Here is a 27,507-nt window from a genome sequence, read left to right as displayed (position 1 = left end):
TATAGTAGCAACAGCAATGAGAGATTCATAACCCATAAATTGGTAAGAGATGGAACTGATCCCCCATGGTACACAAAACAGGTCCGAACGCTGTTGCAGAGGCAACGGAAAAAGCATGCGAAGTTCAGAAGAACGCGAACTCTCGAAGATTGGCTAAAATTTACATACGCGCGCAATTTGACACGGACTTCAATGCGAGATGCCTTTAATAGGTTCCACAACGAAACATTGTCTCAAAATTTGGTAGAAAATCCGAAGAAATTCTGGTCGTATGTAAAGTACACAAGCGGCAAGACGCAGTTAATGCCTTCGCAGCGCAGTGCCGATGGTACTGTTACCGACGATTGTGCCGCTAAAGCGTAGTTATTGAACACAGTTTTCCGAAATTCTTTCACCAGGAAAGACGAATGGAATATTCCAGAATTTGAAACACGAGCAGCTACTAGCATGAGTGTCTTAGAAGTAGATAACTTAGGGGTTGCGAAGCAACTCAAATCGCTTGATACGGGCAAGTCTACAGGTCCAGTTTGTATACCGATTAGGTTCCTTCAGATTACGCTGATACAATAGCTCCCTGCTTAGCAATCATATACAACCGCTCGCTCACCGATAGATCTGTACCTACAGATTGGAAAATTGCGCAGGTCGCACCAGTGTTTAAGAAGGGTAGTAGGAGTAAACCATCGAACTACAGACCTATATCATTGACGTCGGTTTTCAGTAGGGTTTTGGAGCATATACTGTATTCAAACATTATGAATCTCCTCGAAGGGAACGATCTATTGATACGTAATCAGCATGGTTTCAGAAAACATCGTTCTTGTGCAACGCAGCTAGCTCTTTATTCGCACGAAGTAATGGCCGCTATCGACAGGGGATCTCAAGTTGATTCCGTATTTCTATATTTCCGGAAAGCTTTTGACACCGTTCCTCACAAGCGACTTCTAATCAAGCTGCGGGCCTATGGGGTATAGTCTCAGTTGTGCGACTGTATTCGTGATTTACTGTCAGGAAGGTCGCAGTTCGTCGTAATAGATGGCAAATCATCGAGTAAAACTGAAGTGATAACAGGTGTTCCCCAGGGAAGCGTCCTGGGACCTCTGCTGTTCCTGATCTATATAAATGACCTGGGTGACAATCTGAGCAGTTCTCTTAGGTTGTTCGCAGATGATGCTGTAATTTACCGTCTAGTAAGGTCATCCGAAGACCAGTATCAGTTGCAAAGCGATTCAGAAAAGATTGCTGTATGGTGTGGCAGGTGGCAGTTGACGCTAAATAACGAAAATGTGAGGTGATCCACATGAGTTCCAAAAGTAATCCGTTGGAATTCGATTACTCGATAAATAGTACAATTCTCAAGGCTGTCAATTCAACTAAGTACCTGGGTGTTAAAATTACGAACAACTTCAGTTGGAAAGACCACACAGATAATATTGTGCGGAAGGCGAGCCAAAGGTTGCGTTCGTCCTGTGTTAGAATACTGCTGCGCGGTGTGGGACCCTTAACAGGTGGGATTGACGGTGGACATCAAAAGGATGCAAAAAAGGGCAGCTCGTTCTGTATTATCACGTAATAGGGAAGAGAGTGTGGCAGATATGATACGCGAGTTGGGATGGAAGTCATTAAAGCAAAGACGTTTTTCGTCGCGGCGAGATCTATTTACGAAATTTCAGTCATCAACTTTCTCTTCCGAATGCGAAAATATTTTGTTGAGCCCAACCTACATAGGTAGGAATGATCATCAAAATAAAATAAGAGAAATCAGACCTCGAACAGAAAGGTTTAGGTGTTCGTTTTTCCCGCGCGCTGTTGGGGAGTGTAATGGTAGAGAAATAGTATGGTTGTGGTTCGATGAACCCTCTGCCAAGCACTTAAATGTGAATTGCAGAGTAATCATGTAGATGTAGATGTAGGTCAAACGGATATCAATTGCGTTTATTTAAAAATAGGAACCCCCATTTTTTATTACATATTCTTGTAGTATGTAAAGAAATTTGAATGTTTTAGTTGGACCACTATTTTTGCTTTGTGATAGATGGCGCTGTAATAGTCACAAACATATGGCTCACAATTTTAGCCGAACAGTTGGTAACAGGTAGGTTTTTTAAATTGAATACAGAACGTAGGTACATTTGAACATTTTATTTCGGTTGTTCCAATGTGATACATGCACCTTTGTGAACTTATCATTTCTGAGAATGCATGCTGTTACAGCGTGATTACCTGTAAATACCACATTAATGTAACAAATGCTCAAAATGATGTCCGTCAACCCCAATGCATTTGGCTATACGTGTAACGACATTCCTCTCAACAGCGAGTGGGTTGCCTTCCGCAATGTTCGCACATGCATTGACAATATGCTGACGCATCTTGTCAGGTGTTGTCGGTGGATCACGATAGCAAATATCCTTCACCTTTCCCCACAGAAAGAAATGCGGAGACGTCAGATCCGGTAAACGTGCGGGCCATGGTATGGTGCTTCGACGACCAATCCACCTGTCATGAAATATGCTATTCAATACCGCTTCAACCGCACCCGAGCTATGTGCCGGATATCCATCATGTTGGAAGCACATCGCCATTCTGTCATGCAGTGAAATATCTTGTAGTAACATCGGTAGAACATTACGTGGAAAATCAGCATACATTGCACCATTTAGATTTTCATAGATAAAATGGGGGCCAATTATCCTTCCTCCCATAATACCGCACTATACATTAACCCGCCAAGGTAGCTGATGTTCCACTAGTCACAGCCATCGTGGATTTTCCGTTGCCCAATAGTGCACATTATGCCGGTTTACGTTACCGCTGTTGGTAAATGACGCTTCGTCGCTATATTGAACGCGTGCAAAAACTCTGTCATCGTCCCGTAATTTCTCTTGCGCCCAGTGGCAGAACTGTACACGACGTTCAAAGTTGTCGCCATGCAATTCCTGGTGCATAGAAATATGGTACGGGTGCAATCTATGTTGATGTAGCATTCTCAACACCGACGTTTTTGAGATTCCCGATTCTCGCGCAATATGTCTGCTAATGACGTGCGGATTAGCCGCGACAGCAGCTAAAACACCTACTTGGACATCATCATCTGTTGCAGGTCGTGGTTGACGTTTCACATGTGGCTGAACACTTCCTGTTTTCTTAAATAACGTAACTATACAGCGAACGGTCCGGACACTTGGATGATATCGTCCAGGATACCCGGCATTTTGATCACAATAACCATACATCAACACGATATCGACCTTTTCCGCAACTGGTAAACGGTCGATGTTAACACGGGTAATGTATCACGAAGCAAATACCGTCCGCACTGGCGGAATGTTACGTGATACCACGTACTTACCGGGTGATCAAAAAGTCAGTATAAATTTGTATAAATTTGAAAACTGAATAAATCACGGAATAATGTAGATAGAGAGGTACAAATTGGCACACATGCTTGGAATGACATGGGGTTTTATTAGAACCAAAAAATACAAAAGTTCAAAAAATGCCCGACAGATGGCGCTTCATCTGATCAGAACAGCAATAATTAGCATAACAAAGTAAGATAAAGCAAAGATCATGTTCTTTACAGGAAATGCTCGTCCTAACCGCCGTCTACTTCACGTCTGCTGTGCAGCGAGCCACCTTAATTTAAGTATTAACTGTATTTTTCTTACTTGTCACTTCTTCCGTGTGGTTTTCTTTTAGGAAGCTTTAATTGTCGAGTGCTATTAATAGTGTTCCATAGATTTCGTGTTTGTTTTGAATACAGTCAGAGAGAGTCCCTTTAGTCAACCATAGTGCCAATAGTGCTAGTGTTTGTTTTCAATACAGTCCAGAGACAGATAGTGCTATTTTCATTGTTTTCTACAAGAAGTGGCTAGCAACCACAGTTTAGTGAATAAACAGCCGCCTTTAGTGAATTAGCAGTCTAGTTAAAGGTTGATTAACTCTCTTCAGTAAATTGATTCCTTAGGATGGATAGGATGTGTGACTGCTGTGTACGGACGCAGGAGGAGCTGGCCACTGTTCACGAACAGCTGAACGTGTTGATGGCCGCGGTCAGCCGTCTTCAGGCTGCTGCCTGGGAGTGCAGCGGCAGTGGGGAGTTTGGTGCGTCGCAAGGTACACCCCAGGTGTTACATGCTTCACCTGCTGTCGAGACATTTTCGCGGGTACCGGGCGCGGGTGGGCCACCCTCTCCCCAAGGGGAGTGGCAGGTTCAGCGGCTTTCGCGGCGCACGAGGCGGAAGGTAAATGTGGAGGCTGGCCGTGTGGCATCGCCCGCTCTGCCTGTGAGTGGACATGTGGCCGCTCCTTCAGCAAGGTCCGAGCAGGCACACGGGGGGGGGGGGGGGGTTTATTAGCTATTGGGAGCTCCAACGTTAGGCGGGTGATGGAGCCCCTTAGGCAAATAGCGGAAAGGTCGGGGAAGAAGGCCAGTGTTCACTCTGTCTGCTTGCCGGGGGGTCTCATCCGAGATGTGGAGGAGGCCCTACCGGCGGCGATAGAGAGCACTGGGTGCACCCGACTGCAAATTGTTGCTCATGTCGGCACCAATGACCCGTTCCGTCTGGATTCAGAGGTCATCCTCAGATCGTACAGGCGGTTGGCGGAATTGGTGAAGGCGGAAAGCCTCGCTCGCGGGGTGGAATCAGAGCTAACTATTTGTAGTATCGTTCCCAGAACCGATCGCGGTTCTCTGGTTTGGAGCCGAGTGGAAGGCTTAAACCAGAGGCTCAGACGATTCTGCGGAGATCTGGGGTGCAAATTTCTCGACCTCCGCTATCGGGTGGAGAAATGTAGGGTCCCCCTGAATAGGTCAGGCGTGCACTACACGCCGGAAGCGGCTACAAGGGTAGCGGAGTACGTGTGGAGTGCACATGTGGGTTTTTTAGGTTACAGAATTCCCTCCCTATGCCCGACAAGACGCCTCCTGAGACGCGGCAAGGTAGGAGTAGGCAAAATGCAACAGAGAATAACAATATTAATGTGCTAATAGTAAACTGCAGGAGCGTCTATAGAAAGGTCCCAGAACTGCTCTCATTAATAAACGGTCACAACGCCCATATAGTACTAGGGACAGCAAGTTGGCTGAAACCAGACGTAAACAGTAATGAAATCCTAAACTCAGATTGGAATGTATACCGCAGAGACAGGCTGGACAGTAAAGGGGGAGGCGTGTTTATAGCGATAAGAAGTGCAATGGTATCAAAGGAAATTGACGGAGATCCGAAATGTGAAATGATTTGGGTGAAGGTAACGGTTAAAGCAGGCTCAGATATGGTAATTGGATGTCTCTATAGGCCACCTGGCTCAGCAGCTGTTGTGGCTGAGCACCTGAAGGATAATTTGGAAAATATTTCTAGTAGATTTCCCCACCATGTTACAGTTCTGGGTGGAGATTTTAATTTGCCGGATATAGACTGGGAGACTCAAACGTTCATAACGGGTGGCAGGGACAAAGAATCCAGTGAAATTTTTTTAAGTGCTTTATCTGAAAACTACCTTGAGCAGTTAAACAGAGAACCGACTCGTGGCGATAACATATTAGACCTTCTGGTGACAAACAGACCCGAACTACTTGAAACAGTTAGCGCAGAACAGGGAATCAGCGATCATAAAGCGGTTACTTCATCGATGATTTCAGCCGTAAATAGAAATATTAAAAAAGGTAGGAAGATTTTTCTGTTTAGCAAAAGTGACAAAAAGCAGATTTCAGAGTACCTGACGACTCAACACAAAAGTTTTGTCTCAAGTACAGATAGTGTTGAGGATCAGTGGACAAAGTTCAAAACCATCGTACAATATGCGTTAGATGAGTATGTGCCAAGCAAGATCGTAAGAGGTGGAAAAGAGCCACCGTGGTACAACAACCGAGTTAGAAAACAGCTGCGGAAGCAAAGGGAACTTCACAGCAAACATAAACATAGCCAAAGCCTTGCAGACAATCAAAAATTGCGCGAAGCGAAATGTAGTGTGAGGAGGGCTATGCGAGAGGCGTTCAATGAATTCGAAAGTAAAGTTCTATGTACTGACTTGGCAGAAAATCCTAAGAAGTTTTGGTCTTACGTCGAAGCGGTAGGTGGATCAAAACAAAATGTCCAAACACTCTATGACCAAAATGGTACTGAAACAGAGGATGACAGACTAAAGGCCGAAATACTAAATGTCTTTTTCCAAAGCTGTTTCACAGAGGAAGACTGCACTGTAGTTCCTTCTCTAGATTGTCGCACAGATGACAAAATGGTAGATATCGAAATAGACGACAGAGGGATAGAGAAACAATTAAAATCGCTCAAAAGAGGAAAGGCCGCTCGACTTGATGGGATACCAGTTCGATTTTACACAGAGTACGCGAAGGAACTTGTCACCCTTCTTGCAGCGGTGTACCGTAGATCTCTAGAAGAGCGTAGCGTTCCAAAGGATTGGAAAAGGGCACAGGTCATCCCCGTTTTCAAGAAGGGACGTCGAACAGATGTGCAGAACTATAGACCTATATCTCTAACGTCGATCAGTTGTAGAATTTTGGAACACGTATTATGTTCGAGTATAATGACTTTTCTGGAGACTAGAAATCTACTCTGTAGGAATCAGCATGGGTTTCGAAAAAGACGGTCATGAGAAACCCAGCTTGCGCTATTCGTCCACGAGACTCAGAGGGCCATAGATACGGGTACACAGGTAGATGCCGTGTTTCTTGACTTCCGCAAGGCGTTCGATACAGTTCCCCACAGTCGTTTAATGAACAAAGTAAGAGCATATGGCCTATCAGACCAATTGTGTCATTGGATTGAGGAGTTCCTAGATAACAGAACGCAGCATGTCATTCTCAATGGAGAGAAGTCTTCCGAAGTAAGAGTGATTTCAGGTGTGCCGCGGGGGAATGTCATAGGACCGTTGCTATTCACAATATACATAAATGAGCTGGAGGATGACATCGGAAGTTCACTGAGGCTTTTTGCAGATGATGCTGTGGTGTATCGAGAGGTTGTAACAATGGAAAATTGTACGGAAATGCAGGAGGATCTGCAGCGAATTGACGCATGGTGTAGGGAATGGCAATTGAATCTCAATGTAGACAAGTGCAATGTGCTGCAAATACATAGAAAGATAGATCCCGTATCATTTAGCCACAAAATAGCAGGTCAGCAACTGGAAGCAGTTAATTCAATAAAATATCTGGGAGTACGCATTAGGAGTGATTTAAAATGGAATGATCATATAAAGTTGATCGTCGGTAAAGCAGATGCCAGACTGAGATTCATTGGAAGAATCCTAAGGAAATGCAATCCGAAAACAAAGGAAGTAGGGTACAGTACGCTTGTTCGCCCACTGCTTGAATACTGCTCACCAGTGTGGGATCCGTACCAGATAGGGTTGATAGAAGAGATAGAGTGGATCCAACGGAGAGCAGCGCGCTTCGTTACAGGATCATTAAGTAATCGCGAAAGCGTTACGGAGATGATAGATAAACTCCAGTGGAAGACTCTGCAGGAGAGTCGCTCAGTAGCTCGGTACGGGCTTTTGTTAAAGTTTCGAGAACATACCTTCACCGAAGAGTCAAGCAGTATATTGCTCCCTCCTACGTATTTCTCGCGAAGAGACCATGAGGATAAAATCAGAGAGATTAGAGCCCACATAGAAGCATACCGACAATCCTTCTTTCCACGAACAAAACGAGACTGTAATAGAAGGGAGAACCGATAGAGGTACTCAGGGTACCCTCCGCCACACACCGTCAGGTGGTTTGCGGAGTATGGATGTAGATGTTGATGTAGATGTCCACCATCATTCCTGAACAATAGCTGTACTCGAGGAATAATGTTGTGAACAGCACTGTAAAGCATGTCCGGAGTTATGGTGAGGCATTGGTGTTGGATGTTGTCTTCCAGCATCCCTAGAGATGTCGGTCGATCACGATACACTTGCGACTTCAGGTAATCCCAAAGCCAATAATCGCACGGACTGAGATCTGGGAACCTGCGAGACCAAGTATGGCGAAAGTGGCGGTTGAGCACACGATCATCACCAAACGACGCGCGCAAGAGATCTTTCACGCGTCTGTCAGACATTTTGTGAACTTTGTTTTTCTTTTTGGTTATAATAAAACCTCATGTCATTCCAAGCATGTGTGTCAATTTTTGCCTCTCTATCTACATTATTCCGTGGTTTATTAAGTTTTCAAATTTATACTGACTTTTTGATCACCCAGTATATATTTGTGACTATTACAGCGCCATTTATCACAAAGCGAAAAAAGTGGTCCAACTAAAAAATTCATATTTCTTTACGTACTACACAAATATGTAATAAAAAATGGGGATTCCTATTTTAAAAAAACGCTGTTGATATCCGTGTGACCTATGGCAGCGCCATCTAGCGGGCCAACCATAGCGCCATCTGGTTTACCCCTTCAAGCTAGACAAGTTTCGTTATTTGTAGTTTTTTTCGTTTGACGCTTATTTTGTGAGACATTTGGCCCAGTCACGATCAATGGACCACCCTGTATAATTAGACTCTAACTCAGTTGACCATTTACAGGATGCAGTCAATACCTGTGACTACTCGATAAATCCAGTGCCAGCTACGTTATATCATTTGTTAGAAGAACTTGAGACCAGTCTCCTTCCAAAACGATTCCAGCACATGCTACAGTCTATATGTCAATGTATTACTGTAGTTTCGAGGGTTCGGGAGGAGCAACTACCTAACAACACGACGCCCAGTGCCTTTCCGTGACTTTGGGCATACAATATTACTGTAGTAAACTGCGTCATTCACCTAGTATTACTCTGACGGCACGCTTATTGTGAACTAGCTGGATGTTAGCTAAGCAGAGAAAGTGTCAGTCACACCTCTGACAGGGCATGCCGGTCACTACAGAGCACTGCAGACTCTGCCCCAGGCAGTCGTGTGACTGTCCATCACTAAAGCGAGACGTGGCTGTGAAGATGCTTGCAAGTGGCAGTTGGTTGTATGGGACCAGCACAGTAAAATCTGTCCACGTGGAGACTCAACACAGTGGTGGATAGGAGCCATCGTGTTGGGACGTGTCTTCGACCACACCGTGAATGAAGTTGCTCGATTTGTCTGCGTATCGATGCGTTTGTGAAGAATGTCGTAACATCGGCATCCGCTAGACATGGCATGCAGATTGAGGCACTTACGAGACACCGTTAGGTGGGGAGTGGGAACGGGACGTGCCCTTAGCGCTAGGATTTCACCTGGAACAAGTCCCGCCCATTCACCTCCCTCCACGCCTATCCATAGTGTAAGACCCTCCCCTAAACAGCCTCCAGTTCCGCAAACTGGAAGCTACATCAAAGTTGTTATCGACACAGTCCAACACATGTTACACTGTGATGAAATTCAGTAATGATAAGAAATTTAAGTTTTTCTGGATAGCAATATAATATGAATTTGCATTATTAAAGAAATAAAAATATTTATAGAGAATTGAAAGCATCACCAGCAATAGAAAACAAAAAATAACGTGATCCTATTTAAGGGCAATAAGGACAAATTTTCATTAACTAATTCATTTATTATAATACGTTTGTTTGAGGGAAACAGCAGAGCAAACATACAATGTGAAAACAATGGTTTTGAATCTGCCACGTTGGTAGTAAAGCCACGGATGCAGTCGAATAACTCTGTTGTCCAAAATCAACGTTATATAGAAGTAAGTCAAAGTCGTTTTGTTTATGTAGGTCCTCACAGTAGCTCACGAAAATTAAAGAATATAAGAATGCCATAACGTAGAAATGCCTAATGAAAGCAGTAAGATATTTGATTATATGAGATATTTCGTTATTATTTCCATGGGTAATGGGTGAATTTTAACTAGTAAATTATTCCAGTGCCATACCTGCGCATTATAAACGTGGTTATAAAGAATTGTGGCTGTTTCTGTGTGAGTAGTGTCCTATATGCTGTTGCAAACGTCTCAGGAAAATAATATGTCGTTATTTTTTGTCCTGTTTTTAACCAAAACATTTTTTAATTTCGTAAATGTCATTCAAACCATTTTTTAAAAATAATAATGATGATGTGTATGTTTGTCACAGAGCAGTTACGGAGGAAATAAATGCTGCAGTGTTTCACGGCTGTAAAACGTCCTTCATGCTGTGCTAGTTCTTCTTCCACCCCTAAAAAGTTTCAGCAAAAATATTCAGTGAATAACACACAAAATCAGCTTGGATCCATCTAGCAAGAACAAAGTAATTTTGATGCCCTCTGAAAGCTTAGTGAACATTGGTGCTTGTTTCACATATACTGTCTGAGTTCTGAAACTTAAGTGTCAAGTATACTGTGGTTCCTCTTTCTCAAAGCAAATTATTCTTTGAGGGTAGGTTTTTCCTGTTTTAGCTTTGGGTGCTTTTTCTCACATAGAAGTATGTTTCTTCATAGGCTATTCACCTGAATACTGAGTTCTCGTATTTAAAGAATTCAGTGCTAAATTGTTTTCTCTTAGCCAGCCTATGTGGCCGAGCGGTTCTAGGCGCTACAGTCTGGAACCACGCGATCACTATGGTCGCAGGTTCGAATCCTGCCTCGGGCATGGATGTTTGTTAGGTTTAAGTAGTTCTAAGTTCTAGGGGACTGATGACCTCAGAAGTTAAGTCCCATAGTGCTCAGAGCCATCTGAACCATTTGTTTTCTCTTATGTTTGCTGTGGAAGTACCTGGCACAGCTGAGGCCGATTGTGCATGTTTTTTGTAAAGTGTCTTTTAACTATCTGGCAAAATTTAAGACCTAGCAAGATATTAATTTAACATTCACTCCAAGTGCAGCCCAACGCGGTAAACCACGTGGGTCAACTGAAGCGATGCCCAGGCGCCGAACATAGACAGGGAAAACCGGGGGTGTGTGGGCGGGACTTGTTCCGGGTGAAATCCTAACGCTAACGATTCCTGGGGATGGGTGTTGCACACCACCAGTGAGGCCTGGCTCCACCCCAGTCAGGAGCGGCTGCTGTCAGTAAATGCAGCTCCCTCTCCACTAGACAACACTACGAAGTCGCATTCGGGAGGACGACGGTTCAATCCCGAGCGCGGCCATCCTGATTTAGGTTTTCCCTAAATCACTCCAGGCAAATGCCAGGATGGTTCCTCTGAAAGGGCACGGCCGACTTCCTTCCCCATCCTTCCCTCATCCGATAATCCGATGAGACCGATGACCTCGCTGTCTGCTCTCCTCCCCAAACAACCCAATCGCAACCCAACACTGCGAAGTGAACGGCACGCATAGGACTTTCGAGTCAGCTGCCTGCCTAGAGGACACCGTTCACAGTGCCAAAGCTGTGTGTTACCAGTGGGCTCCACAACACCTGACTATCGGCTCAAATTGCAGCGGCACCGATCGTGATTTTACACTGAAGGTGTAGTTCAGTCCGGAGGTGGTTCCGTGACGTTTTGTCGCTGCATTTAGCACCGTGACTCAGGTTCACTGTGAATGTGAACCGGGGCTTTCATTTCAACGTTCTTGATGACATAATATTGCCTGTTCCTCTACATCTTCGTAATGAATATGCTGTGGACACATCCGTTTTCGCATCCAACTCGGTGTAGAATACAATGTTTTTGGTGACTTCCACTGACAGTGAGGCAGAAACTAGTGGAACAAACAGGCGGTCGTTGTGACGGATGATGGCGGTTTTGACGAAGTGAATGGCTAACCACAAGCAAATTCCAGTGCATAGCGAAAGTCGTCGTAAACAGGCACAAAAAGTCCAGGCAGAAATCCCAATCGGAAAACGTATACACAGGCAACGTCAGTCACGCAAGAATCGATGGCAAATGTAAAAGGCTGCAGAAAATAGCGAAACCTTCCAGATAACTGAGGGGCCACAATGTTTACGAGTGTCCACGCATCAGTGGATGGGCCCACATAACACCGATGTCTACATCTACATCTGTATACCACAAACATCTTAAACGTGCAGCAGAGGGTACTTAGTGAGTAGAATAGCTATATGGATACACACTCTGCACTGTTGCCAATTTTCCCATTCCTACGATGTCATCGATGACATCACGCTCCGCCAGATTACCTCTCTTGCACACTGCACGATGTTTACGAAATTCCTATAAATTTTGGGCACCAAACCGACGTCCAGTGGCGTCACAGACGTGTTCAGATCGGATGAATTTGATGGCTCTGCTGTTGTGGTTCCTCCAACACGCTCACTGCTGATTTGTACCCTTGTCAGTGTGAGCTAGCGTTGATTCTCTAATGATGTAGACGAAGAATGCATGTTAAACTCCATTTCATACTCGTATAAACAGAAATGCAATCTAGTGGATAGCACTGCAATTTCTAAGTGACTCATAACATAAACTGAACAGCTCAACTTCTCCCCAAACTGCTAGCAGTTACATCAGATGTGACAAATGTTTTACACTAAGTCTAACGAGAAAACGATACCAGACAATGGGTGTGCTAGAGGGCTGAAACCTAAGACCGCAGGTCAGGGCAGTTTATCATTTGCACCGAAATCCGAAAACATATGAGGTATACTGCCACAAACATACATGTCGCACAAGGATGCGAAGGCATTACAAATCAGAGCTCGTTCAGAACTGCATAGTCATACTTCCATCACTCCATTTATGAATGGAATGGGAAAGGGAATGACTATCAGTGGTACAAGGTTTGCTATTATTATTATTATTAATATTAGTATTAAGTGTGTGTAACCGCATGTGTCTTCATTGTTTTCATTTATTATTTCACCTCAGTACGAAGATCTACTGATGTTGATGGCGCGGTATCTGATAAATTTGAGCACCAGAGAAAACAACTCAGCATGCGGAAAGTAGCCCTGATTCAGCGCCTGATATATTGGAGCAGGTAACATAACTATTTCCAGACTTCGACTTTCCTACATATCCAATGTCTGCACTGTTTATCAAATCGCCAGCGTTCCTTGGGGAACTAAACATATTAGAGCAGAAATCGTATCAGCTTGCAGAATTCCTTCCCGACTTTGAGTTACTGGTATCACCAAAGTCTGCACGACTCGTTGGGCCATTAGCACTGTGGAGCACACCTGTGAAAGTGGTGGTGTTCTCTGCAACGTACAAGCTGAACGTGAGTGGCAGGAGATTTATCATTGTGGACCTGTCCTCAGATCACGAGTTCAAAGTAGAGGCAACTTCTGAAAATCCACGATTTAGAAACAGTAAAGTAGTGCTTTCACACCCTTTGCATATCAATTTTCGATTCCTCAACTGCCACAATTTAGAAATCGCCTAGAAATGCTAGATGTCCTATGTATAACATACAACACTTGCAATTTATATGTAAAATCTCATAAGAATCATTTAAAGAGCAGTGCTAGCCTGAACATTAGATCTATTTCTATTTATAGGTAGGGGAATTGGGAGTTCAAAACATCATCAAAATCGGCATTGAATTTCCATCACACTAAGGTCTACCTACAGCGAAAATCACTGTTAGTTAAAGAATAACATAGTCATCTGTCAAAACAGTATGTAAACATTGTGGTACAGCCGGTTGAGAATGTGTCGTATGAATTTACTACTACTGCAGCTAGGTGGGAAGCTATTTGAAACCACAGTATGAATCTACTGCTACTGCTTGCTGAATTCGCCATGGGACCTATTGTGTTTCAATCTATGACATCAAAGTACCATTACAACAACCAGTGGTACTCTACCAACTGTTCCACACTAATCACACGTTTAATAAACTATTATCAGGCATTTCCCCACATAAGCACCTTTATACCATCAGCATAATAAAATAGCAGAAATCAGAGCTGGTACGGAAAGATATACTTGTTCGTTCTTTCTGCATGCTATACGAGACTGAAGTAATAGAGAATTGTGAAGGTTGTTTGATGAACCCTCTGCCACGCACTTAAATGTGATTTTCAGAGTATCCATGTGGATGTAGATGTACATCTTGGATTCTATACTTAGAACAAGCGAACTAACAACCATGCAGACTGGCAGGGTATGTCCAGGTCGTTCATTTCGGATTCCAGTGTTGCAGTGCAGGGGACAAGCCCAGTGGTCATGCTGGATCGTCATCTTGGATTCACGGACCTATACGACACTTTAGACTTGGCTCATTTCTCCAGGTCAGCCATCTTGTATCGCCTTCTTCGATTATGATGTCACAGTTCATGAGACTAATTTAAGCAGTCTCAGAACTTGGCTCATACCCTCAGGTCCTATCTTGGATTCTATAGGTAACACAAGTGATCTTATTCCCCCACCTCGGATTTTCAACCAATATGTTGTGACCAGGCGAAACCCCTTTCATCTGGCCACAACTGTAGGTTCTTTGAATGCTCTGGGAGAAGGTGCATCAACTAGAACACATTAAATATTAGTTCACTTTATTACATTAATGAGTAAAAGATTTACTTAACTTTGACACACTTCTTTGTGGAATAGCAGAGGACCACTTGATGCACTAGTTAACAAACTGTCATCTTGAGGTGTAGCGCTATCAACACTACATGTTCATTTGAAACTAGCTACTCGTTGATCCTGGATGACGATGTTGACTGCTGTAGCTGAGATCTGGAACTGGCTGAGCTCTTGCACACTCAACCCTGTACTGGCTTCAGTGTGAGGGAGGCGTGGCTTTCTGGAGTTACCCCCTCTCCCCTCAACCATCCGTCATATCAGACTGCAGCAAGACCTCACTGATATCTGTGGGATCGTTCTTGTTGTTGACTTTGCTGAGACACCATGATACCTGCATAATACCACAAATATGATAACTGTTCATCTCGATTTTTTAAAATTTCCCTCCTGTTTTCACTTAGGACAACTAGCCTCTATGCTTGGATGTCATAGGACTGAGACAAAGCTTCTGGCAAAATTGGGCTATTTTGAAATTCCCAGCAATCTGTGAATTTCCCACTGTTTTATACCTACAGCAAATGGTGTATCGTGTCTGATGGGAAGACTGGCACAATGCATGATGTTAATGGTAAAGTCGTATGGAGAAGGTGACGGGTATATCTGCCAACAATCGAGAATTGGCTCATACCCCCATAGCAACTGAACTTTCATGTGCCACTGTCACTCTGCCATTTCAGAACCTATCATCACAGTCCAGGGAGAAATCCAGTAGACATGCTGGATCACCACCACAGATCTCCAGACTTGGCTCATTTCTCCAGTTCCAAATGGTACACGGGAAGAAAGATTGCTACTGAGCCTCTGTTAGAGTTCAAATATCTGTAATTTTAGCTTCACGGTCTTTTTGGGAGCTATACGTAGGAAGGAGCCATATATTTGTTGACGCTTCTAGCAATGTATGCTTCAGACCTTCGACAGTAAACTATGGCATAAAGCAAAATGCCTATCTCACTGTGTTTGATGTCGGATCCGGCTGAGCATCTCCAAGACGCTTTCAGACTGACTTAGTGAACCTCTGACAATATATGCTGTTCTTCTCCAGATTTCTCTATTCCCTGTATCAGTCTTGTCTGGTACAGACCCCAGACTAAAAAAGGAATATTCAAGTACAGCTCGAACAAGGGGACTGAAAACTACTACTTTTGTGGGTTGACGATATTTCCTAAGGATTCTTCCAAAGAATGTCAGTCTGGCATCTGCGATCCATTGATTAATTTTATAAGGTCCTTCCACTTTAAATCGCTACATACACATACTCCTAAATGTTTCACGGATGTGATGTGATGCTTGTGAAATCGCGTAATCATACAGTACTGACTATTTTTGTCTGTTCATGCACAATACGTTCCATTGATTTAAGGTGAGGGTTAATTGACAACCCCTGCAACAAGTACCAATTCTCTTTAGAGCTTCCTGCATTATACTACAGTTTTCTAGCGTTGCAGCTTGTCTGTACAGGAAAGCATAATCAGTGAAAAGTCTCGTGGAATTTCTGAAGTTATCTACTATGTCATTTATAAATATTGAGAAAAGTAAAGGTCCTGGAACATATAACTGCCCACATGGTGTTGTGACGCCTCCACTGTAGCTTGAATGGATTTTTAAGTTTGTTTTATATGCCCGATAATTTCACCACACAAGTCTTCAGGGTTGAGCAGTTATTGCCCGATGACGACACGCAATACAGTTTGTTAAAGCGGAGTTCGCCGCTATTAATTATGTTTTTAGATTTAATTTTATTACTCGTACAGAGACTCAACGTTTCTTTGTTTAACAGCGCGTCGTCAAAATAAGTATGAAATGCTAATGTCTTTGCAATACATAATGTATACTATTGAGTTAAAGTTCGTACCTATTTTGCCATTTTAGAGAAGAAAAACCTTAAGCGCTTCTGCTTCTATAATCTCAGTATCAAATGTTCACTAATTTCAATTTACTTCCTATCTCAGTTCAGTATTTAACACAAATTATATATCAATGTCATTTCAGAGATATTACGTCTGTTCCACACTAACGGAATAACACGTAATTGTCATTTAACATCACTTTTATTAATAATCCTTTTTCTTATGACATAAATGTTAATGAATGATCACTATCTAGGAGGAAAGAGGGATTGATCCTTATCATGAGATAATAGCTTTTAATGAGCCCGCAATCGTTAATTAAATAAAAAGTCACGTTCAAGGATGATATGCGAACAACTTTCGTTATGTCCGTTTTCACGTATCTGTCAAAACTAATCCTGTCGTCCATAATTCAAATTAACACTGACGTTAACCCCTTTTGTCGGAACATCGAATCGCAACTATTATGTGAAAGTTTATTCTAGTCCCCGAATTAATTCCTTTCAGATACGCGCACGACCGAACAGCAGAACGGAACACAAACGACTTGTTTTAACAACCGAACTACGCAATGACGTTACATTACGACAATGTCTGCCCAATGAACATCTCTTTGACTTTATCTTCTCTACTCTGCTTAATTAAATCATTCCTAATTACAATTTATTCAGCTATTTAACGAAAACATCTAACAAAAAATAAAATAAATTTATCCCAACGTAAAAGATCCGTTATAAACAGTCCCCTTGTAATGGTCCTGGAACAGTCCCCTGGGCATACAGAATGTTGCTTTTATGTCCGAATATTTCTGTCTGTTGAGAATGACACACAGTTCTTCGATCCTGTGACACAGTTTCTCTGATATTCTGTATGCTCGTATTTTGTTCATTAGGCGACAGTTCAGAACAGTGTGGAACATCTTCGAGAAGTCAACAAACACGGCATCAACCTCGGTGCCAGTACCTACACGTCCCCCACTGCAGTGCCGCCCTCTGCAGGAGTCAGCTCTGACTGTGATACGAAGCCTGAGTATCTCTGACCTTCGCTCCATACCAATACTTGGACTGACAAGCTGACAGCTGTGCTCTAGAGATGGGCAAAACTGTTCTTTTCAGAGATTGGATCAGAACTGTTCACTCCCTGAAATGAATTAGCTCTTTTTCATGACTCACCACTCATTTGCAATAGAAAATAAATGGAAGGCACATTGCCCTTTAAACTTGGTTTATTCCAGTACTATACCTGTATTTTGATCTTATTTGATCCTATTTTGAAGTAACACAGATAATGAGTAAGAATTTTGTATTGTTTATTGAAATTTCCACGATATGACAAAGTTTTTGATTATTGATTTATTTTGCACTATCGTGGTTTTTTGGGTGATCGGAAAATGTTGTAACTTGAGATTTACATTGACAATATATTTGGCTATAATGTATTAAAATTTCATTAACCTCACACAAATACATCGCAAGCCATATATTTTTAAAGTGAACGTTTCCTTCCTAAGACGCCTAAAATCGCAAAATCCATACCAGAATAAGAAAAAAATATATAAATTTGACTGTAAAACGAAAGTGCTGCATATAGCCTTACGCAGAATAAAACAAGGAAAATATTGGTGAATCACATTTTGCGATACGTTTATCGGTTCGCTCGTAATTAAAGCGTAAATTCGAGTGTCCATAATAAAAATCCTATAGTAAGAGGAGTCATCAGGAACCTAATCTAATCAGTTTAAACAAATAAAAATAAAATAAAAACAATTGACGTATACATAACATAATAATGTAATATACATAGCGGTATTACTACGAAGAACAATATCCAGTGGGGACAAACTCCGATGCAGAGGCGCTGAGTCGAGCAGGTCGAGCCGCAAGCTGTATTACTGCATGAGCTGAGACCGCAGAGACCACAGTGATACCTGAGTCGCTTTGCTCAACGCTCTGGCTAGAGTCGAGACGATGGGGTGAGCATTGAGCGGGCGAGTTCCGAGGGTGGGGGGAGCGGTGAACTCACCCGCTCCGAGACAAATCGTCCATTCCCTTGTGAGCAGGTTTTTGCAAGTAGTTCCTATGTTATCCGCTAGGTGGCTCTCTGTCCTGTTGCTCACATCAACTGCCCAGAGGGCAGGACGTGCGACTGAAACGATCGCCGACAGAGTGCGATGCGAAGTTAAGCTGCGCCAGACACTGCACACGGCAGACGACGCACAGAGACAGCACGGCATATGTGAAACACAAAATCCAATGGGGCACTGCACAATGCAGGCAGCCAAGGTAGAAGCAGGGCAGAGGCCGGCGCTGGCTATGTTGTGTGGCGTGCACTGTGCTCTGACCAGCAGAGGCGCTGCTGATATGCTCCGTCTCTCTCTCTCTCTCTCTCTCTCTCTCTCTGCCGTGGGAAACGTTTGGAGCTACCGTTCTTTTTTTCTGAATCACTGATTGTTCACTCCTTTGAAAGATTCAACTCTATGAATTAGTTCAAGAGCGGATCCCCCATCTCTACTGTGCTCACAGGGCTGCACTTGCCTGACCCTAATCCCATAGGAAGTATCTCCAACCATTTGGAACAGGGACTGTAACATAGCAATTAGCTTCCCAGAATTTGATAGTACTACAGGACATAATCATCAGCGAGTGATTTCAGCTGGACATATACAGTCTCACTCACCTAGATGAGGTGACAGAGGCAGTGCAACAGGGTATTAACATAACATGTCTGCAGGAAGGGGGGACAACTATTTTCCAGTGAGATTGAGTATAGCTGCTCAGATGAGAACACCAGCTGATGTATATGCAGAGGCTTACCTGCTAGTGGCGAGAAGTAGCGCTTGGGCCGCCGTATGTTGGCATACGGGTCCGGTGAACAGGGCGGCGGAGAAGGGGGCGCAGGTGCGCAGGGCGCAGGCGCGCAAGGCGAAGGCGCGCAGGGCGGTGGGGTCGCCGCGCGCCGGCCTGCATCACAATAGGGCACAGTTCACATCAGTCTGGGTCACTCACACGTCTGCTCAAGTGGGAGCAACAAGTCCCACACTGGCAAACTAATACTCCCACATCTGTGCCTGTGATCTATGCTGATAAAAAATTTACCCCTCGAGCAAGCGTATTTGATCTGTTTTCAGTAGTATAGCTATGATGTTTCTCGTGCACACCTAGTTCTGTACGACACACAGTACTGTATGTGTGACTGACAAATGCACACTGCGTACGTGCACTGGCACGAGAGCAGTCAGCTGCTTTCTCACCATGCGAGGGTGGATCCCAATAAGAATTACTGTGTACTGTAAATAGCAGACTCGGCTGTGAGGGTATGTGCCGCTGTGTCCTGAGGATGTGCCCGGCTGGGTTGCACACATTCTGACAGCAAAAGGAGGCGTGGAGGCCAAAGCAATGACTGAGCTTAGAGGGGCCACACAACTATCGTGGGGTCATCAGCAGATGATGCCAATTAAGAATATCATAGTAGATTTCTTATATATGTTACATATCTTAAATTAAAGGTTGGAATGTAAATTCAATGTGTAACAACATGAGCTATTACCAGAATTCTAAATAAAACATTAAAACTAGTGTAAGCATTATGAAGTAAAATTAAGCCACCAACTTATGAATTTATTCACTTTTATTTGTCGATGCAACATAGTAGCATAAAGTAACATTCACCATCAGATGAAGCAATTATCTAAGAAACCATTTAATTTAGGATAAAACCAATGGCATCAATGGATAGTTGAGGAAATTTACATGCAAACTGGTGTATGATACAGATACATACATATACATATATACCATAAGATTAGTAGCTTTTAAGAGTGTTCTGCAGATCAGAAGTATGTGTGCTTGACTGAGGCCAAGACGAGATCTAGGAAAAGCGGCCACCATCTTGTTCAGTCTGGTGACCACCAGCAAGCATCGTTCGGCTATGAGACTCAACTTTCCTATATATCCAATGACTGCACTGTTCATCAAATCGCCAGCATTCCTTAGGGAACTGAACATATTCTAACAGAAATTGGAAAGAACACATAGGAAATATTGTGGGGAAAGCTAAAGAAAGACTGCGTTTTTATTGACAGGACACTCAGAAAATGTAACAGATCTAATAAGGAGACTGCCTACACTACGCTTGTCCATCCTCTTTTAGAAAACTGCCATGAGGTGTGGGATCCTTAGCAGATAGGATTGATGGAGTACATCGAAAAAGTTTTGTATTATCGCGAAATAGGGGAGAGAGTGTCACTGAATTGATACAGGATTTGGGGTGGGCGTGATTAAAACAAAGGCGTTTTTCGTTGTGGCGGAATAGTCTCACGAAATTCCAATCACCAACTTTCTCCTCTGAATGCGAAAATATTTTGTCGACACAGACCTACAAAGGGGGAAACGATCATCATAATAAAATAAGGTAAATCAGAGCTGGTACGGAAAGGTATAGGTGTTCTTTCTTTCCGCGTGCTATACGAGATTGGATAATACAGAATTGTGAAGGTGGTTCGATGAACCCTCTGCCACGCACTTAAATGTGATTTTCAGAGTATCCATGTGGATGTAGATGTAGATGTACATCTTGAATTCTATTCTTAGAACAAGCGACCTCACAACCATGCAGACTGGCAGGGTATGTCCAGATCGTCATCTCGGATTCCGATGTTGCCGTGCAGGGGACAAGCCCAGTGGAGATGCTGGACCATCATCTTGCATTTACGGACCTATGTGGCACTTTAGACTTGGCTCATTTCTCCAGGTCAGCCATCTTGTATCGCCTTCTTCGATTATGATTTCACAGCCGCACGGGATTAGCCAAGCAGTCTATGGCACTGCAGTCATGGACTGTGTGGCTGGTCCCGGTGGGCATGAGTGTGTGTGTTTGTCCTTAGGATAATTTAGGTTAAGTAGTGTGTAAACGTAGGGACTGATGACCTTAGCAGTTAAGTCCCATAAGGTTTCACACACATTTGAACACTATTTTTGATTATGATGTCACAGTTCATGAGACTAATTTAAGCAGTCTCAGAACTTGGCTCATACCCCCAGGTCCGCTATCTTCGATTCTATAGGTAACACAAGTGATCTTCTTCCACCACCTCGGATTTTCAACCAATATGTTGTGACCAGGCGAAACCCCTTTCATCTGGCGACAGCTGTAGGTTCTTTGAATGCTCTGGAAGAAGGTGCATCAACTAGAATACATTAAATATTAGTTCACTTTATTATATTAATGAGTAAAAGATTTACTTAACTTTGACACACTTCTTTGTGGAATAGCAGAGGATCACTTGATGCACTAATTAAAAACTGTTATCTTTAGGTGTAGCGCTATCAATACTACATGTTCATCTGAAACTAGTTACTCGTTGATCCTGGATAATGATGTTGACTGGTGTAGCTGAGATCTGGAACTGGCTGAGCTCTTCCATGCTCAACCCTATCCTGGCCTCAGTGTGAGAGCCCCCCCCCTCCCCCCCGCCTATATGTCGCTGCAGAGTGCAGACTGCAGACAGACGTAATGAACCTGTGAACCTGTGACAATATATGCTGTTCTTCTCAGTATTTCTCTATTCCCTCTATGAGTCCTGTCTGGTACAGATCCCAGACTAAACAAGTAATAGTCAAATATTGCTCGAGCAAGGGTATTGAAAACTACTTCTTTTGTGGGTGGACTATATTTCCTGAGGATTCTTCCAAAGAATGTCAGTCTGGCATCTGCCATCCATAGATTAACTTTATACAGTCCTTCCACTTTACATCGCTATACAGGGTGAAGCGAAACTCGTGCACTCGGGCTAGACAGCGCAACTACTTGCATGCCAGCGATTAAAAAAAAGTCTCTCACAAAATTACGTCCAGCGAGTACATCTGGCAGTAAAAGAATGTTTAAGGGTGGCAATCCGGCAACACTGTAACCACATGTATGGTAACTACCTCTGTCAGCACTTACTAGTCATGCTGTAGAGTTAGTGCAGTGGATATACACTCCTGGAAATGGAAAAAAGAACACATTGACACCAGTGTGTCAGACCCACCATACTTGCTCCGGACACTGCGAGAGGGCTGTACAAGCAATGATCACACGCACGGCACAGCGGACACACCAGGAACCGCGGTGTTGGCCGTCGAATGGCGCTAGCTGCGCAGCATTTGTGCACCACCGCCGTCAGTGTCAGCCAGTTTGCCGTGGCATACGGAGCTCCATTGCAGTCTTTAAAACTGGTAGCATGCCGCGACAGCGTGGACGTGAACCGCATGTGCAGTTGACGGACTTTGAGCGAGGGCGTATAGTGGGCATGCGGGAGACGGGTGGACGTACCGCCGAATTGCTCAACACGTGGGGCGTGAGGTCTCCACAGTACATCGATGTTGTCGCCAGTGGTCGGCGGAAGGTGCACGTGCCCGTCGACCTGGGACCGGACCGCAGCGACGCACGGATGCACGCAAAGACCGTAGGATCCTACGCAGTGCCGTAGGAGACCGCACCGCCACTTCCCAGCAAATTAGGGACACTGTTGCTCCTGGGGTATCGGCGAGGACCATTCGCAACCGTCTCCATGAAGCTGGGCTACGGTCCCGCACACCGTTAGGCCGTCTTCCGCTCACGCCCCAACATCGTGCAGCCTGCCTCCAGTAGTGTCGCGACAGGCGTGAATGGAGGGACGAATGGAGACGTGTCGTCTTCAGCGATGAGAGTCGCTTCTGCCTTGGTGCCAATGATGGTCGTATGCGTGTTTGGCGCCGTGCAGGTGAGCGCCACAATCAGGACTGCATACGACCGAGGCACACAGGGCCAACACCCGGCATCATGGTGTGGGGAGCGATCTACTACACTGGCCGTACACCACTGGTGATCGTCGAGGGGACACTGAATAGTGCACGGTACATCCAAACCGTCATCGAACCCATCGTTCTACCATTCCTAGACCGGCAAGGGAACTTGCTGTTCCAACAGGACAATGCACGTCCGCATGTATCCCGTGCCACCCAACGTGCTCTATAAGGTGTAAGTCAACTACCCTGGCCAGCAAGATTTCCGGATCTGTCCCCCATTGAGCATGTTTGGGACTTTATGAAGCGTCGTCTCACGTGGTCTGCACGTCCAGCACGAACGCTGGTCCAACTGAGGCGCCAGGTGGAAATGGCATGGCAAGCCGTTCCACAGGACAACATCCAGCATCTCTACGATCGTCTCCATGGGAGAATAGCAGCCTGCATTGCTGCGAAAGGTGGATATACACTGTACTAGTGCCGACATTGTGCATGCTCTGTTGCCTGTGTCTATGTGCCTGTGGTTCTGTCAGTGTGATCATGTCATGTATCTGACCCCAGGAATGTGTCAATAAAGTTTCCCCTTCCTGGGACAATGAATTCACGGTGTTCTTATTTCAATTTCCAGGAGTGTAGTTTAGAGTTAGATGGAGGACGTCGCTGGTTCAATCCTGTGTTGAGGCATATGTTGCCTATTTGGTAATTGTAGTCCAGCACATTTGCACTTGCATGCAACAGTTGTAGAAATGGAAGATTGGTCAGCTTTGAAACAAGCCCTTTCCGTGTTGTGGGCGTGAATTTATTCGCGCCACTTCCTCTACCAGATGCGAAACCTGTTTTCCTTGTATCCTCCTTCAATGGTGCCATATATTAGTACCAACTATTATTCTTGCCTCGTTCAGGTCCACTACATTTCGTTAAGGCCTTACGTTACCAGTAGGACTAGCAACATGCTTTACGAATAATGTTCAAACTTAGTTACTATATGTGTTATCAGCACAGTCCCACTAATTATACCTTTTAGTATTGAGTCTAGTAACTGCCTGTTGTTTAGTACATATCTCAATGCATTATTATTATTATTATTATTATTATTATTATTATTATTATTATTATTGCTATTCTTTCGATGGGATTGTGGAAACATCATATCTATCAGCGTTAGTGAAACAATGTAATTCGAAACCGAATACTTCACAATTAACAGTGTCAGGATGATTCATGCAGAACTATATCCATCAAAGGGGTAATTCACGTTAGGTTAAACAGTGTGCAGGACTGATGGCACGTTTATGCTGTATTCACTGTCTACTGGACAGGGACTAGTTGTGAGCTGAGTAACGTGCCCATGACAGACTCCAACGTACATGCGTACAAATATCGAATTTTCCCATTGTAAACCTCTAAACCAGTGTGGCAGACATGTGGCATACACAAACAATGAATATGTGGCTATGCCTCTGGTCCTTGTTGCATCTGATAACCGGGCTAGTGTTGCCACTTGTGAATATGCTGCTAGATATCCTCGTCGACGTCATCCAGATAAAAATGTGTCCTTCATCTGGAGCTGCACCTTTGGGAGTGAGATTCTCTCCTTCCACCATCACATTACACAGGTCGTCCGCGGACTCGCCGTAATCCAGCTACTGAGGAAGCTATTGTGGATGTCATACACCAAGTACCTCAGCAAAGTACAGGTAGCGTAGCAAGGCAGCTGCACGTCTCGCAACACTCGGTTGTTAATGTGCTGCATGAGCATGGGCTGCACCCCTATCATTATGCTTTCACACAGCACCTGCATCCTGCAAATCGCCATCAATGGACGCAATTCTGTGAATGGTTCCATCAACAACAGGAAGCCAACAATGACTGTGTGAACACTGTAATATGGTCAGCTGAACCAGCATTCACTAGTGAGGGGGTCTTCAATATGCACAATGCCCACCATTGGTGTGAGGTTAACCCGCACGTCAATCACGACCATGGATATCAAGTTCGCTTTACTATCAATGTCTGGGTTGGAATATTGGGTGAAAGGTGTTTGGACCCCTACATGTTGCCTGATCGGTTGACTGCATGAAGGTATCATGCATTCCTCTCAAACTATCTGCCTGATGTGCTGGAAGGTGTTCCACTAAATGTTCGGCAAAGGACATGGTTCCAACATTATGATGCACCTCCACACTCTGGAATTAATGTGTGGTAGTATTTGGACAGAACATTTCCGAGGAAATGGCTCAGATGTGGAGGTCCAGTTGTATGGCCAATGCGTTCACCTGACCTAAATCCCCTGGATATCTTCCTGTGGGAACACCTGAAGGTGCACGTGTACTCTACTCCGCCGACGAATATTGAAGAATTGGTAGTGCATGTTTATGCTACTCTTATTACTGTAGATGCAGCTTTGCTGCGAATGGTCCATAGCTGTATCATCTGCCGGGTTGGGCAAGTCTGGAGGTGCAGAGAGGTCGCTTTGAGCATCTGTTGTTCAGAGGACAATGTATTCTGTTGTGAAGGTCATGTGGTCATTAATATGGGCATTATTATTGTCACTGGTTGCTAATGTGCGACATCTGAGCGCTCATATTACATGTACTATAAATGAAAATCAGAAATTGTGTTGTTGCACTGTGCTATCATCTTTAGCATCTCGAAATTGATGCTGTTTTTGTAGTTATTCTGTCCTATTACAGGTCATTTGTTTCAACTGTCTATTTCTTATTTGTCTAACCACGTATATGTTATGTTCAGCGTTACAAAATATTGTAAATTTAGGATACATGTCACCTAAGAAACAATGTATATTACAGCGCCAGAATGAGATTAGCAAATAATAAAAAGCGCCCCAACCCAGGATCGAACACTCAACCTCCTGAATGCTACCCCAAAACTATATCCACTGCACCAACTGTACAGCACGACAGCGGTAGTTACCATACATGTAGGTATGGTGTTGCCAGATTGCCACTTTGTAAAGTCCTTTTACTGCCAGATGTACCGACGGATGAAATTTGGTGAGAGACATTTTCTTTTATCGCTGGCATGTGAAGAGTCGTGTTCTAAAGCCCGAATGCGCGAATTTCGCTTCACCTTGTATACAGAAACTCCTACATGTTACACGGATGTGATGTGATGCTTGTGAAATCATGCAATCATACAGTATCGACTATTTCTGTCTGTTTATGCACAATACGTTCCATTGGTTTAAGGTGAAGGTTAACTCACAACCCCTGTAACAACTGTCAATTCTCTTTAGATCTTCCTGCATTGCTCTACAGTTTCTTGTGTTGCAACTTGTCTGTACAGAAGAGAACTATCAGTGAAAAGACTCATGGAATTTCTGAACGTATCTGCTATATCATTTATAAATACTGAGAAAAGTAACGGTCCTGGAACAGTCCCCTGGGGCGTACACAATGTTGCATTTATGTCCAAATATTTCTGTCTGTTGAGAATGACACACTGTTCTTCGATCCAGTGACACAGCTGGTATGGTATTCTGTATGCTCGTATTTTGTTCATTAGGCGATAGTTCAGGACGGTGTGGAACGCCTTCCAAAAGTAAAGGTCCTGGAACAGTCCCCTTGGGCGTACACAATGTTGCTTTTATGTCCAAATATTTCTCTCTGTTGAGAATGACACACTGTTCTTCGATCCAGTGACACAGCTGGTTTGATATTCTGTATGCTCGTATTTTGTTCATTAGGCGACAGTTCAGGACAGTGTGGAATGCCTTCCAGAAGTAACGGTCCTGGAACAGTCCCCTGGGGCGTACACAATGTTGCTTTTATGTCCAAATATTTCTGTCTGTTGAAAATGACACACTGTTCTTCGATCCAGTGACACAGCTGCTCTGATATTCTGGATGCTCGTATTTTGTTCATTAGTTCAGGACAGTGTGGAATGCCTTCCAGAAGTAACGGTCCTGGAACAGTCCCCTGGGGCGTACACAATGTTGCTTTTATGTCCAAATATTTCTGTCTGTTGAAAATGACACACTGTTCTTCGATCCAGTGACACAGCTGCTCTGATATTCTGTATGCTCGTATTTTGTTCATTAGGCGGCAGCTCAGGACAATGTGGAATGCCTTCCAGAAGTAATGGTCCTCGAACAGTCCCCTGGGGCGTACACAATGTTGTTTTAATGTCCAAATATTTCTGTCTGTTGAAAATGACACACTGTTCTTCGATCCAGTGACACAGCTGGTCTGATATTCTATATGCTCGTATTTTGTTCATAAGGCGACAGTTCAGGAGAGTGTGGAATGCCTTCCAGAAGTAATGGTCCTCGAACAGTCCCCTGGGGTGTACACAATGTTGCTTTTATGTCCAAATATTTCTGTCTGTTGAAAATGACACACTGTTCTTCGATCCAGTGTCACAGCTGGTCTGATATTCTGTATGCTCGTATTTTGGTCATTAGGCGACATATCAGGACAGTGTGGAACGTCTTCCAGAAGTCAACAAACGCAGCATCAACCTTGGTGCCGGTATCTA

The 27,507-nt window shown here is 43.9% G+C and overlaps 1 protein-coding gene across 1 annotated transcript in view; it reads right to left on the bottom strand.

Moving 5' to 3' along the window:
• The window catches only part of LOC126135097 (uncharacterized), a 58,838-nt gene that overhangs the window by 9,662 nt on the left and 21,669 nt on the right, over nucleotides 1-27,507 (bottom strand). The window contains exon 5 of the mRNA XM_049915197.1: nucleotides 19,060-19,206. Within this exon, the coding sequence (XP_049771154.1) occupies nucleotides 19,060-19,206 (147 nt within the window). The remainder of the gene's footprint in view (nucleotides 1-19,059; nucleotides 19,207-27,507) is intronic.

Source organism: Schistocerca cancellata, chromosome 1, assembly GCF_023864275.1.
Source record: "Schistocerca cancellata isolate TAMUIC-IGC-003103 chromosome 1, iqSchCanc2.1, whole genome shotgun sequence".
Classification (NCBI taxonomy): domain Eukaryota; kingdom Metazoa; phylum Arthropoda; class Insecta; order Orthoptera; family Acrididae; genus Schistocerca; species Schistocerca cancellata.
The sequence above is the reverse complement of the archived record's forward strand: the minus strand, read 5'-3'. Positions and strand labels throughout refer to the sequence as shown.